At 43.8% G+C, this 14,572-nt stretch overlaps 1 protein-coding gene across 1 annotated transcript; it reads left to right on the forward strand.

The window, feature by feature from the left end:
• Positions 1-9,737: 9,737 nt before the first annotated feature.
• LOC125527147 (pentatricopeptide repeat-containing protein At2g27610-like) lies at positions 9,738-12,754 on the forward strand. The gene is given in 5 exon segments (XM_048691712.1): positions 9,738-10,786; positions 10,788-11,486; positions 11,775-11,868; positions 12,020-12,449; positions 12,533-12,754. Coding segments are annotated over 2 exon segments (1,539 nt in total). The 5' UTR covers positions 9,738-9,775; the 3' UTR covers positions 11,316-11,486; positions 11,775-11,868; positions 12,020-12,449; positions 12,533-12,754.
• The last annotated feature ends 1,818 nt before the right edge of the window (positions 12,755-14,572 follow it).

Consider the following 14,572-nt stretch of genomic DNA (forward strand, 5'->3'; position numbering starts at 1 on the left):
CATGGTAACTTTGTCCTGAGGAGAAATCATGTGGTAGACGTGAAGAAGTGGCAGTTTTCTCGGGGGTGGGCGCCCGAGATGTGCGGGAGAAGCAGGTTTCTCGGGAGCCTGCGGGGTCGTTTGGGAGAGGCGAGGTCAAAGAAAAGGGATCGTATGGTACTTTAAAATGAAAGAAGTAGATGTGTAGCAGTTTTGCTTATATGGCACACGTGTGCCAAATATCACAGTCCTAATTAAATTACCCCGGTATGGCAGGAAACTAAGCTTCTACACTTTTTTTTCTGTAGAAATAACTATGCAATCCGTTCCCACAAAAAAAAGCTATGCAATCTGATGGCCGATTTATTTCAATCTTTTCGGCGATGTTCGTTAAGTGAGAAAAGACGTCCCCGTCGACAAACAAGCTTTATGTGGCGAATTCATCAATCTTAAAATGATGTGCCGGTTCATTATCTCGGATATGTGCACGTGCGTATTTGTAGAGGTGATTGCATTTACGTGTATGCAAGCATTTGTGATTATATTGAGTTAAAAAAAGATGGTAAGCTTTGTGCATTAATCCAGCTCTTATAGACAGGTGTACTAAAAAAGGGGGGTAAAACCGCACCGCGTCTCATCAGAAGAAAAGGAAAAAACGGGCTGTGGGGCTTAGCCGTTGGATGGCAATTGGAAGGTCTAGAAAAATTCTCCTGATTGGCACATAAGCAACCAGCCCAACCCCTTAATAAGGCTTTGTTTGGTAGAAGTGGATTGGGGAGGGTTGGGGGGGGGGGGGGGGGGGGGGGGGGGGGGGGGGGGGGGGGGGGGGGGGGGGGGGGGGGGGGGGGGGGGGGGGGGGGGGGGATTTCAGGGGACTGGGTGAATCCCTTCCTTCCAACCGATCCCCTCAGAACCCCTTAATACCCCAAACCCCTCCATCCACAATCCTCTTTGTTTAAAAATTTTGTTTGGTAGGCAGGGTTTGTTATATTGAAATAATATGCTGTGGAACATTTAAAAATTCAATCTTTACAACTTAACAAACTCCCCTTATATCCTTGCTACTGAATTGTAAAAGGCACTTAATAAAAATGAGACAAAGTTGCTACAGGGGAACAATTTAGTAACAGTTTTTCTCAGCAGAAACATAATTTTGCATGTCTTGAAATTAATATCTCATCAACCGATAAGTGACAAGAAATTATATGAAATGAAATAGCAACGACCAGGTATATTTCGAAGTTCCATAACCCCACATCAGGCCATGAAAGTGTCACCATCAGCGCTGGGTTAGATTGTGTACAGAATCACTAGAATAGGGCTGACTTTCTGAATTTTTGAACGAGTAAATGGTGTTAATGCTCGCAATGAGCTCTTGCCCCTGAAAACAAAATTCAGCGTGAAGTTACCCAATCTGGTCAAATAAAAACTTTCCATCCTTAGTGTATACATCTCCTGTTATCAGTTGGCACCCAAACATCTGATCAAATAATTCAACATAAAAAGTAGTACGCATGTACAACATGTCGATGGAATTAAACCAAGACCTACGTCAATGGTGAATTCAACGAAATCGTCAAAGGCAGAAGCACAAGGTTCAGAAGAAAACAAAAAAAATCTCAAGCAGATCGCAGAGTTAAAATTCAAACAACTGACATCTTCCAAAGTGAAGCAAAGCACATTTAAAACTAACTAGAATACCACAGGACTTCTAAAATTCTTAGAATGTGTTAAAAGCCCTGGAAACAAAATTCAGTAAAAACTTGACAAATCGATATAATACAACTTTCCATCCATGCGACAATCTGTAGCCAGTACATCTCCAAGTCATGTCAGTACCAATGTTTGTAAACTGTCGATGTATAATCTGAGAGTGGAGAACCAATGTTGCCATAAATTAAACTAGAACCAAAATAACACCCCCAGCCCATGACACTAGGGAACAATAACAACAATCACTGGGTAACGGTGTATGGCATTGGATGGGGGGCTCGGCTTCCGGCGATTCTCCTGGCGATGTCCGGGATGGCGGCGCCCCTAGCCGCGACGTCCGGCGTCCTCGCCGGCGCTTCTGTCGCCTGTCCCTCCCCGGCCCTCGTGGCTCCGTCCTCTCCGCCGTCGTCGGCTGCCGCGGCCCCCGTGTCCGGTCCCCCCGCCCCCCGGCTGCGCTGGGCGGATCTGGCCGACGAGCCCCCCTTCCCCCTGACTGCCTCTCCGGCGCCACCCCTCGCGCCGCTCCGCGCGGCCCTGCCGGCCCGGTGGCTCAGCCCCCCAGGAGCGGGGTTCTGCCACTAGCTCGCGGCCGTCGCGGGTGCAGGCGCTGCCCTTGAGCTCGTCTCGGGCTGATGGCTGCCAAGGCGCAGCGTTGAGGGCCGGGGCTGCTCGCCGCCGGTGCGCTTGGGCCTAGGGCGTGGCTGGCCGCTCCGAAAGGGGCGCCGCCCGCTCCTCCTGGTGCCGTCCGATGCCCGGTGCCGGCCCGGTGGCGCCCCCGACGCCACCCACGGTTCGCAGTGGCCCTGTGCCCTCGCCCCCGGTGCGGCGGCTGTCGCCCTTCCGGCCGTTCATCGTTGCCTTCGGCTCCTCCGCGTTACGTTTCCGGCCCTCCCTCGCTCCATCTCGCCGATCGCCGGCTCACTCCGGTGCCGCGCCGGCGGTGGTGGCGGCGCCTTCCGCGGGAGGGGAAACCCTACGCGCGTGCAACCTGCACCGCCTGTTGGGCCAGGCCCCCTCCGCGCCGGGTGTGTTGGGCCCCGGCTCGGCCCACCCTCGGCTCCCGCCGACTGGGCCTCCCCCCTCAGCTGGATCGGCCCATGGGAGCTGGGCCACCTGGGTGCCCTAGGCCCAGCTCTCTGGTGCCCTCGATCTGGCTCCCCAGGGGCCTCCCGATTCCCCCAGTCCCATCATCCGCCGCCCCCTGCTCTCGATCGATCCCCTCTGCTCCCCCGAGTCCCCCTGCGTCCCCCCCCCCGCTGCTCACCTCCGTCCCCGCTCCCTCCCGGCCGGCGTCCGGTGCGGCTCCTTCTCCCCCGCCCCCTCCCGCGCCTTGATACGTCTCCAACGTATCTATAAGTTTTTGATTGCTCCATGCTATATTATCTACTGTTTTGGACTATATTGGGCTTTATTTTCCACTTTAATATTACTTTTGTAACTAACCTATTAACCGGAGGCCCATCCCAGAATTGCTGTTTTTTTGCCTATTTCAGTGTTCCGAAGAAACGGAATATCAAACGGAGTCCAAACGGAATGAAACCTTCGGGAACGTGATTTTCTCACCGAATATGATCCAGGAGACTTGGACCCCCCGTCAAGAAAGAAAGGAGGCGGCCACGAGGGTGGAGGGCGCCCCCCTAGGGCGCACCCCCTGCCTCGTGGGCCCTCCTTTGCTCCACCGACGTACTACTTCCTCCTATGTATACCTACGTACCCCCAAACGATCAGATACGGAGCCAAAAACCTAATTCCACCGCTGCAACCTTCTGTATCCACGAGATCCCATCTTGGGGCCTGTTCCGGAGCTCACCGGAAGGGGAATCCACCACGGAGGGCTTCTACATCATCACCATAGCCTCTCCGATGAAGTGTGAGTAGTTTTACCTTCAGACCTTCGGGTCCATAGTTATAGCTAGATGGCTTCTTCTCTCTTTTTGGATCTCAATACAATGTTCTCCCCCTCTCTCGTGGAGATCTATTCGATGTAATCTTCTTTTTGTGGTGTGTTTGTTGAGACCGATGAATTGTAGGTTTATGATCAAGTCTATCTATGAACAATATTTGAATCTTCTCTGAATTCTTTTATGTATGATTGGTTATCTTTGCAAGTCTCTTCGAATTATCAGTTTGGTTTGGCCTACTAGATTGGTTCTTTCTTGCAATGGGAGAAGTGCTTAGCTTTGGGTTCAATCTTGCGGTGTCCTTTCCCAGTGACAGTAGGGGCAGCAAGGCACGTATTGTATTGTTGCCATCGAGGATAACAAGATGGGGTTTTATCATATTGCATGAAATTTCCCTCTACATCATGTCATCTTGCTTAAGGCGTTACTCTGTTTTTAACTTAATACTCTAGATGCATGCTGGATAGCGGTCGATGAGTGGAGTAATAGTAGTAGATGCAGGCAGGAGTCGGTCTACTTGTCTCGGACGTGATGCCTATATACATGATCATACCTAGATATTCTCATAACTATGCTCAATTCTGTCAATTGCTCAACAGTAATTTGTTCACCCACCGTAGAATACTTATGCTCTGAGAGAAGCCACTAGTGAAATCTATGGCCCCCGGGTCTATCTCATCATATCAATCTTCCATCACTTTATTATTGCTTTGCTTTTTTACTTTTCCCTTTTATTTTACTTTGCATCTTTATACCAAAAATACCAAAAATATTATCTATCATCTCTATCAGATCTCACTCTCGTAAGTGCCGTGAAGGGATTGACAACCCCTAATCGCGTTGGTTACGTTGAGCTATTTGTTTTGTGTAGGTACGAGGGACTCGCGCATAGCCTCCCCTACTGGATTGATACCCTTGGTTCTCAAAAATGGAGGGAGAAATACTTACGCTACCTTTGCTGCATCACCCTTTCTCTTCAAGAAATCAACGCAGTGCTCAAGAGGTAGCAGAAGAATTTCTGGTGCCGTGCGGGGAGTCTACGCAAAGTCAACATACAAGCTACCCATCAGTACAACCCTTATCTCCGCATTACATTTATTTGCCATTTGCCTCTCATTTCCTCTCCCCCATCACCCTTGCCGTTTTATTCGCCCTCTCTTTTTCCGTTTGCCTTTTCCTCGCCTGCCTTTTTGTTTGCTCGTGTGTTGGATTGCTTGCCTGTCACGTTGGCTCAAGATAATACCAAATTGTGTGACTTTACCAATACCAACAATAATGATTTTCTTAGCGCTCCGATTGCTCCTCTTACCAATACCGAATCTTGTGAAATCAATACTGCTTTGTTGAATCTTGTTATGAAAGATCAATTCACCGGCCTTCCTAGTGAAGATGCCGCTACTCATCTAAATAGCTTCGTTGATTTATGTAATATGCAAAAGAAGAAAGATGTCGATAATGATATTGTTAAATTGAAGCTATTTCCTTTTTCGCTTAGAGATCGTGCTAAAGCTTGGTTTTCGTCTTTGCCTAAAAATAGTATTGATTCTTGGAACAAGTGCAAATATGCTTTTATCTCTAAGTATTTTCCTCCTGCTAAGATCATCTCTCTTAGAAACGATATTGTGAATTTTAAGCAACTTGATCATGAACATGTTGCACAAGCTTGGGAGAGAATGAAATTAATGATACGTAATTGCCCTACTCATGGTTTGAATTTGTGGATGATTATACAAAATTTTTATGCCGGATTGAATTTTTCTTCTAGAAATCTTTTAGATTCGGTCGCGGGAGGCACTTTTATGGAAATCACTTTAGGAGATGCTACTAAACTCCTAGATAATATTATGGTTAATTATTCTCAATGGCACACTGAAAGATCTACTAATAAAAAAGTGCATGCGATAGAAGAAATCAATGTTTCGAGTGGAAAGATGGATAAACTTATGAAATTATTTACTACTAAGAGTGTTTCTTCTGATCCTAATGATATGCCTTTGTCTACTTTGATTAAGAATAATAATGAATCTATGGATGTGAATTTTGTTGGTAGGAATAATTTTGGTAACAACGCGTATAGAGGGAACTTTAATCCTAAGCCTTATCCTAGTAATCCTTCTAATAGTTATGGAAATTCCTACAACAACTCTTATTGAAATTTTAATAATATGCCCTCTGAATTTGAGACTAGTGTTAAAGGGTTTATGAATTCGCAAAAGAATTTCAATGCTTTGCTTAAAGAGAAATTGCTTAAAGTTGATGAATTGGCTGGGAACGTTGATAAAATTTCTCTTGATGTTGATTCTTTAAAGCTTAGATATATTACTCCTAAGCATGATATCAATGAGTCTCTCAAAGCCATGAGAATTTCCATTGATGAGTGCAAGGAAAGAACCGCTAGGATGCGTGCTACGAAAGATGCCTTTATTAAAGCGTGTTCTTCCAATTCCTATGAAAATCAAGATGAAGATCTAAAAGTTATTGATGTGTCCCCTATTAAATCTTTGTTTTGCAATATGAATCTTGATGAGACTGATTATGATCCACCTTTACCTAGAAGGCGGAGTATTTAGATCTTGATGATGAAATTGATAAAAGTGGGATTGAAAAGAATAAAACCCTACATGTTGCTAAACCCACTATTTTGGATTTCAAGGAATTTAATTATGAAAGTTGCTCTTTAATTGATTGTATTTCCTTGTTGCAATCCGTGTTAAATTCTCCTCATGCTTATAGTCAAAATAAAGCGTTTACTAAACATATCGTTGATGCCTTGATGCAATCTTATGAAGAAAAACTTGAGTTAGAAGTTTCTATCCCTAGAAAACTTTATGATGAGTGGGAACCAACTATTAAAATTAAGATTAAGGATCATGAATTTTATGCTTTATGTGATTTGGGTGCTAGTGTCTCCACTATTCCCAAGACTTTGTGTGATTTGCTAGATTTCCGCGATTTTGATGATTGCTCTCTAAACTTGCACCTTGCGGATTCCACTATTAAGAAACCTATGGGAAGAATTAATGATGTTCTTATTGTTGCAAATAGGAATTATGTGCCCATAGATTTTGTCGTTCTTGATATAGATTGCAATCCTTCTTGCCCTATTATTCTTGGTAGACCTTTCCTTAGAACGATTGGTGCAATTATTGATATGAAGGAAGGGAATATTAGATTCCAATTTCCATTAAAGAAAGGCATGGAACACTTCCCTAGAAAGAAAATAAAATTACCATATGAATCTATCATGAGAGCCACTCATGGATTGCCTACCAAAGATGGCAATACCTAGATCTATCCTCACTTTTATGCCTAGCTAGGGGCGTTAAACGATATCGCTTGTTGGGAGGCAACCCAATTTTATTTTTAGCTTTTTTTGTTTTTGTTTATGTTTAGGAATAAATAATCCATCTACCTTATTTTAGATGTGGTTTTATCTTTTAATTAGTGTTTGTGCCAAGTTAAACCTATAGGATCTTCTTGGATGATAGTTATTTGATCTTGCTGTAATTTCCAGAAACTTTCTGTTCAGGAAAGAAATTATTAAAAATCACCAGAACGTGATAAAATAGTGATTCCAATTGCTGCTGATCAATATAAAAATTGCCTAGGTCGTCCTATTTTTTCTGATTTTTCAGAGTTCCAGAAGTTTGCATTAGTTACAGATTACTACAGACTGTTCTGTTTTTGACAGATTCTGTTTTTCGTGTGTGGTTTGCTTATTTTGATGAATCTATGGCTAGTAAAATAGTTTATAAACCATAGAGAAGTTGGAATACAGTAGGTTTAACATCAATATAAATAAAGAATGAGTTCATTACAGTACCTTGAAGTGGTCTTTTGTTTTCTTTCGCTAACGGAGCTCACGGGATTTTTGTTGAGTTTTGTGTTGTGAAGTTTTCAAGTTTTGGGTGAAATCTTTTGATGGATTATGGAACAAGGAGTGGCAAGAGCCTAAGCTTGGGGATGCCCATGGAACCCCCAAGATAATCGAAGGACACCAAAAAGTCAAAGCTTGGGGATGCCCCGGAAGGCATCCCCTCTTTCGTCTACTTCCATCGGTAATTTTACTTGGAGCTATATTTTTATCACCACATGATATGTGTTTTGCTTGGAGCGTCTTGTATGATTTTAGTCTTTGATTTTAGTTTACCACAATCATCCTTGCTATACACACCTTGTGAGAGAGCCATACATGAATTGGAATTTGATAGAATACTCTATGTGATTCACTTATATCTATAGTTTTGCTCTAGTGCTTCACTTATATCTTTTTAGAGCACGGTGGTGGATTTGTTTTATAAAAACTATTGATCTCTCATGCTTCACTTAGATTATTTTGAGATTCTTAAATAGCATGGTAATTTTCTTAATAATAATAATATGCTTGGTATTCAAGATTTGTAAAACTTTCTTTTGAGTGCGTTGAATACTAAGAAAAGTTTGATGCTTGATAATTGTTTTGAGATATGAAGATGGTGATATTAGAGTCATGCTAGTTGATTAGTTGTGAATTTGAGAAATACTTGTGTTAAAGTTTGTGATTCCCGTAGCATGCACGTATGGTGAACCGTTAGGTGATGGAGTCGGAGCATGCTTTATTTATTGATTGTCTTCCTTATGAGTGGTGGTCGGGGACGAGCGATGGTCTTTTCCTACCAATCTATCCCCCTAGGAGCATGCGCGTAATACTTTGCTTTGATAACTTCTAGATTTTTGCAATAAGTATATGAGTTCTTTATGATTAATGTTGAGTCCATGGATTATACGCATTTTCCCCATCCTTCCACCATTTCTAGCATCTCTAGTACCGCGCACTTTTCGCCGGTATCATACACCCACCATATACCTTCCTCAAAACAGCCACCATACCTACCTATCATGGCATTTCCATAGCCATTCCGAGATATATTGCCATGCAACTTTCCACCTTTCCATTATTATGACACGCTCCATCATTGTCATATATCTTAGCATGAATACTTATGATCTTGAGAGAAGCCACTAGTGAAACCTATGGCCCCCGGGTCTATTCTCATCATATCAATCTCCATCACTTTAATCTTGCTTTGCTTTTTACTTTGCTTTTTACTTTTTACTTTGCATCTCTATATCAAAAAATACCAAAAATATTATCTATCATCTCTATCAGATCTCACTCCAGTAAGTGACCGTGAAGGGATTGACAACCCCTAATCGTGTTGGTTGCGATGAGCTATTGTTTTTGTGTAGGTACGAGGGACTTGCGTGTAGCCTCCTACTGGATTGATACCTTGGTTCTCAAAAACTGAGGGAAATACTTACGCTACTCTGCTGCGTCATCCTTTCCTCTTCGGGGAAATCCAACGCAAGCTCAAGAGGTAGCAAGAAGAATTTCTGCCGCCGTTGCCGGGGAGTATGCACAAAAGTCAACATACCAAGTACCCATCACAATCCTATCTCCCGCATTACATTAGTTGCCATTTGCCTCTCGTTTTCCTCTCCCCCACTTCACCCTTGCTGTTTTATTTGCCCTCTCTCTCCCAATCTCCTTCTCTCTTTTCGTTTACCTTTTTCTCGCTTGCCTTTTGTTTGCTCGTGTGTTGGATTGCTTGTTTGTCGCGATGGCTCTACCTATATTTGGTGATCTTCACCTTAAAAGGTTAGAGGAGATCGAAAACAATGTTAGGAAGTTTATGGTTTTGCAATTTGAGCATAATAATTTCTTTAGAAACGAGCTTAAGGAACAACAAAGTTTTATGAGTTATATGAATAAAGAGCTCGATTATATGTCTAAGGAATTTGATGGTATAAGATCCCAAATTGCTCGTCTTGAAAAGATGACTGCTGAAATTTCGGATATGCAAGCTACCTTAGTCAATAAGATGGCCGCTAAACTGAATTCCTATGAAAATCAAGATGAAGATCTAAAAGTTATTGATGTGTCTCCTATCAAATCTTTGTTTTGCAATATGAATCTTGATGAAACTGAATATGATCTTCCTTTACCTAGAAGGCGTTCCAAAAATTCGGAGTATTTAGATCTTTATGATGAAAGTGGGATTGAAAGAAATAAAACCCTAGATGTTGCTAAACCCACTATATTGGATTTCAAGGAATTTAATTATGAAAGTTTCTCTTTAATTGATGTATTTCCTTGATGCAAATGCGGTGAACTGGATGATGCTTTCAACATTTTCTTGCTGATGCCAGGATCTCAGAGTGTCGTTTCATGGACTGCTATGATAGGCGGATGCATTCAGAACGGTGATATTCCTCTTGCTGCCTCACTCTTTAGCAGAATGAGAGAAGACAATGTCAAGCCAAATGAGTTCACCTACTCGACGATGCTCACAACATCACTGCCAGTCTTGCCTCCCCAGATTCATGCCCAGATCATCAAAACCAACTACCAGCATGCACCGTCTGTTGGGACTGCACTTCTTGCCTCATACTCAAAGCTTGGAAGCACTGGAGAAGCCCTCTCTATATTTGAAACCATTGACCAGAAGGACGTTGTTGCATGGTCTGCAATGTTGTCGTGCTATTCCCAAGCTGGCGACTGCGATGGTGCCACAAATGTGTTCATGGAGATGTCCATGCAAGGCATGAAGCCAAATGAGTTTACTATCTCTAGTGTCATCGATGCATGTGCTAGTCCCACCGCTGGGGTTGACCAGGGTAGGCAGTTCCACGCTGTTTCGATCAAATACAGATACCAGGACGCTGTCTGCGTGGGCAGCGCACTTGTCAGCATGTATGCAAGAAAAGGGAGCATTGACAGTGCTCGAAGTGTCTTTGAGAGGCAGACAGAGAGAGACTTGGTGTCATGGAACTCGATGATATCAGGGTATGCGCAGCACGGTTACAGCAAGGAGGCCCTTGATACATTCTGTCAGATGGAAGCTGCAGGCGTCGAGATGGATGGCGTCACATTCCTCGCGGTTATCATAGGATGCACTCATGCTGGACTTGTACAAGAAGGCCAGCGATACTTCGATTCCATGGTTAGAGACCACAAGATCAGTCCCACCATGGAGCATTATGCGTGCATGGTGGATCTCTACAGCCGCGCAGGCAAGTTGGATGAAACAATGAACCTTATCGGAGACATGCCTTTCCCAGCGGGTGCAATGGTATGGCGCACACTGCTAGGCGCATGCAGAGTTCACAAGAATGTTGAGCTTGGGAAGCTGGCCGCAGAGAAGCTGCTATCGGCTTGAACCGCTCGATTCGGCTACATACGTGCTGCTCTCCAACATCTATGCGTCCGCAGGGAGGTGGAAAGAGAGGGATGAAGTGAGGAAGCTCATGGATTCTAAAAAGGTGAAGAAGGAAGCTGGATCCAGCTGGATTCAGTTCAAGAATAAGGTCCATTCCTTTATAGCCTCCGACAAATCGCACCCTCTGTCCGACCAGATATACGCAAAGCTGAAGGCGATGACAGCCAGGTTGAAGCAGGAGGGTTACTGTCCGAACACGAGCTTTGTGCTCCATGACATGGCAGAAGAGCAGAAGGAAGCCATGCTGGTCACGCACAGTGAGCGGCTGGCTCTTGCCTTTGGTCTGATAGCTACACCACCAGGGACGCCCCTTCAGATTGTCAAAAACCTGCGGGTCTGTGGGGACTGCCATGTGGTGATGAAGATGGTGTCGGCGATTGAGGACAGGGAGATCATCATGCGAGACTGCAGCAGGTTCCACCACTTCAAATCTGGTGCCTGCTCTTGTGGTGATTTCTGGTGATGTAGAGCAGAACAAACTGACAGTGGATACAGCAGACTGGCAATGCCATCCACAACAATGTGACCTGCAAGTAGACCCTGAAGTAGTTCATGAGTATGTGTTGTCTGAAGCCCCAATGTCAGCTATACAAAGGTACAAGCTTATAGGTAGTGGTTCTGTGCCTGTTTGCAGGTAAGAGTATACATGAGCCGTCATACAGTTTCCTCTATACTTGTTTTTGAAAGAGCAACATGAGTCATATGGAGCGTGTATCTTACACTGACGGTTTAGATGATATAAAACACAACAAGGAAGCTAAACATACATGTTTGTGTTTTTACTGGCTTTGGGCATCTAAACCTTCAAGCCTATACTGAGCCATTGACTATCTAAACGGAAGAACACCACAATTTTTCAAAAAATTAATAATAATCCATTGTTGCATTTGGACTGAACCCCACTTGTCATCCTTTTCTTTAGGCGAGTGCAGCACGTGACGTAGTATATGATCTTTGTTCATCCTGGTGCATATCTGATTTTTGTCTCTGTTATGGACTCATCATTCATTGGCCTGGTAAGTAAAGAAATCCTATTATTTGTTTCCTTGTGTTCAACATGGTTATGCATGCCAGTTTCCGTGATACTCAAAGCAATTTGACCACCATTTGGGATTGGTTCTAACTTCAGCGTTTGGCATGGCCTGTGGATTTATTTATTTTTTGCAGGATTGTTGCCTACTTTTTGCCAGAACGGGTGGGTGACCAAACTTTTTGTGAACTTGATCCCCCTCTTATATCTATGGCATGTGGGACAGGCTACCATTGGCAATTCAAATTTTGTCTGAGCCATGTTTCCACAGCTGTTTGGTGAGAGACCATTTTTTGTGAATGCGCCTGCACTTTGATCATGAGTAACAAGGGTAAAGTAGTGGTGTATGACTAGGAATCCAAACACAACCTTTTGTTCTCATCCAGATAGTGTAAAAGAAGTACACTATGATGATGCAAACCAAACCTTACTGAATTCCAGTCCGGCACGTACATGGAACATGGCATTGCGCATGTCTATAGCATGAGATCTGTATTCAGACGATCAGAACTTCGACGGCGACCGTATTCAAAATGCCTGGAGGATGGGGGAGACTGATCTGTGGAGGTGCGGCTTGCTTCATCTTTCGCCTACTTTCTGTGCCCTGCTATTTTTTTGTATCCTGAAGTAATTAAGCTCTGCATGCTCAGGCTGTAGGCGATAGCAACCATGGTCACGGCACTTGGTTCTGTTCATCTCCACAGAAGAATATTTCCAATGCAACAAAGGGGAATGGCGGTCAGGTTTCGCGGAGGCTGAATCTCCGCAATTTATTTATTTATTTTTGCTTTCACACGGGCCTTCTCATTTTCTGTGGCCACTTATGTCATTTTCTCTGTTACTCCTTCCATTGCAAAGTTTTGGTGATGGTAGCAGACCATGTCTAAAGAGACATCTTAACGATCTGTAACCAAACCATGCTCTGTGCACCGGCCTCCATTTCTTTTTCTCGGCAGTCTCTTTTTCTCAAGTGACCTCCGGAGTTTTCACCTTCACATCGATTGCAATCCCATTGAGATGGCCATGTCGTTTCCCGCAAGCTAAAAAGAAGAAGAAGAAGAAGAAGAAGAAGAAAAGAGACGGCCATGTCGCAGCGCTACAGCTTCAGCGCAGTGTAGTCGGTTTTTCGGCGTGTCGTCGTAGTCTATTTGTTATCATGAAGTTGGAGTTGCGGCGGCAAGGTCCGGGCGATGACCGGCGACGGGTCATCCAGCTTGACAATTCTTCGCGGCGACGACCTTGCATCTGTCTCCTTTGTAGCTCGCCTCCAGAATCGGAGTTGCCTTGTCGTCAGCACGTGCTTGGCAGATCTTACGGTGAAGTCGGAGTCATTGCTTGAGGAGGACCGGTGGTCGTGACGCTTGTGTCCAATCTCGATGGTGTTCTTCAACGAGGTGTGTCTAGTGTATATGTCGTGTGCTAGATCGGTGGTGCGTGCCCTCGAGATTGTCTTGTCCTATGACAATCGCTCGCTATGGGTGTTTGTCAGTTTTCGCCTAGTCTTTCACTAATTAAATGAGTACCATTCTTCTTAGCCAAGAAGTGAGGCAAGACTTTGCCCCCGTTTTCAGAAAGGAGGTTGCAGGGGATGCTCGAAATTCCATCGGCGTTAATTATTAGAAATTGTCCTAGCCCTTGTCGCGACCCCCCGATGGATTAAACCGATCTATACAAGAAACTACACCGAGTCGATATTAAACTGAAATTAACACACATCATAATTAAATCGAAATATGTATATGGCAACCGTGTGGCAGATTACGAAACTGCCACACGCGCCTTGCCTTCCTAATTTTCCTAATTGTCAATTATGGCCCATGCGCCTTCCCCATTTTCGACAAAAATAATGCTTGGACTAGGATTTGATCTTTGGTCTACAAGTAATCAACAAAGGGAGCTAACCACCTCATCTATGACACTCATTGTTGAGCAAGCTAAGGGAAATACTGTTTTTGACATGTTCGTGATAACTTTGATCATTGGGAATAAATTTGTTGAACCCGTCCCCCGGTAATTTCTGTAAATAGCACGATAACATTCACGCCATAGACCTGACAATTTAGATACAAACAGTGTGGTAACTTTAACCATTGGGGAAGACAAATGTGAAAAGATATCCGATAATTTATGTATAAATAGATGGTAATATACGCAGCGCACATCTGATAACTGAGGTAAAAACACCATGGCAACTTTGACCGTAGGGATTTTTTTTTTGAAAATATACTCCGGTATCTTCTGTGTAAATAGCACGGTAGTATACCTCCCTCCCCTGGCATTTTTATGTGTAAATAGCATGAAAACATATGCACTGCGATAACTAAACACCATGATAAGTTTTTGACCCGTGGAGGGGGAGGGGATTTGTTGCTGAAACCGAAACCCCATGAAGTGTTTTTGCCCCGGGGGGGGGGGGGGGGGGTATTTGCTGAAACATACCCCTGATAAATTTTGTGTAAATAGTATGATATTTTAAGCACTACGGGCTTGATAGGTTACCTAGAATCACCATGATAACTTTTTGTCCCGGGAAAAGTTGTTCAAAACATCCCCAATATTTTTTGTGTGTAAATAACATGATAATATAAGCACCGCATAACCGATAACTTGCAATATAAACATGTTGGTAACTTTTTTACCGAAGGAAACTAAGTTGTTAAAACGAAAGAACATAATAACCAACAAGACTC

This window comes from Triticum urartu, unplaced genomic scaffold (assembly GCF_003073215.2).
Source record: "Triticum urartu cultivar G1812 unplaced genomic scaffold, Tu2.1 TuUngrouped_contig_3014, whole genome shotgun sequence".
In the NCBI taxonomy this organism is placed as follows: Eukaryota; Viridiplantae; Streptophyta; class Magnoliopsida; order Poales; family Poaceae; genus Triticum; species Triticum urartu.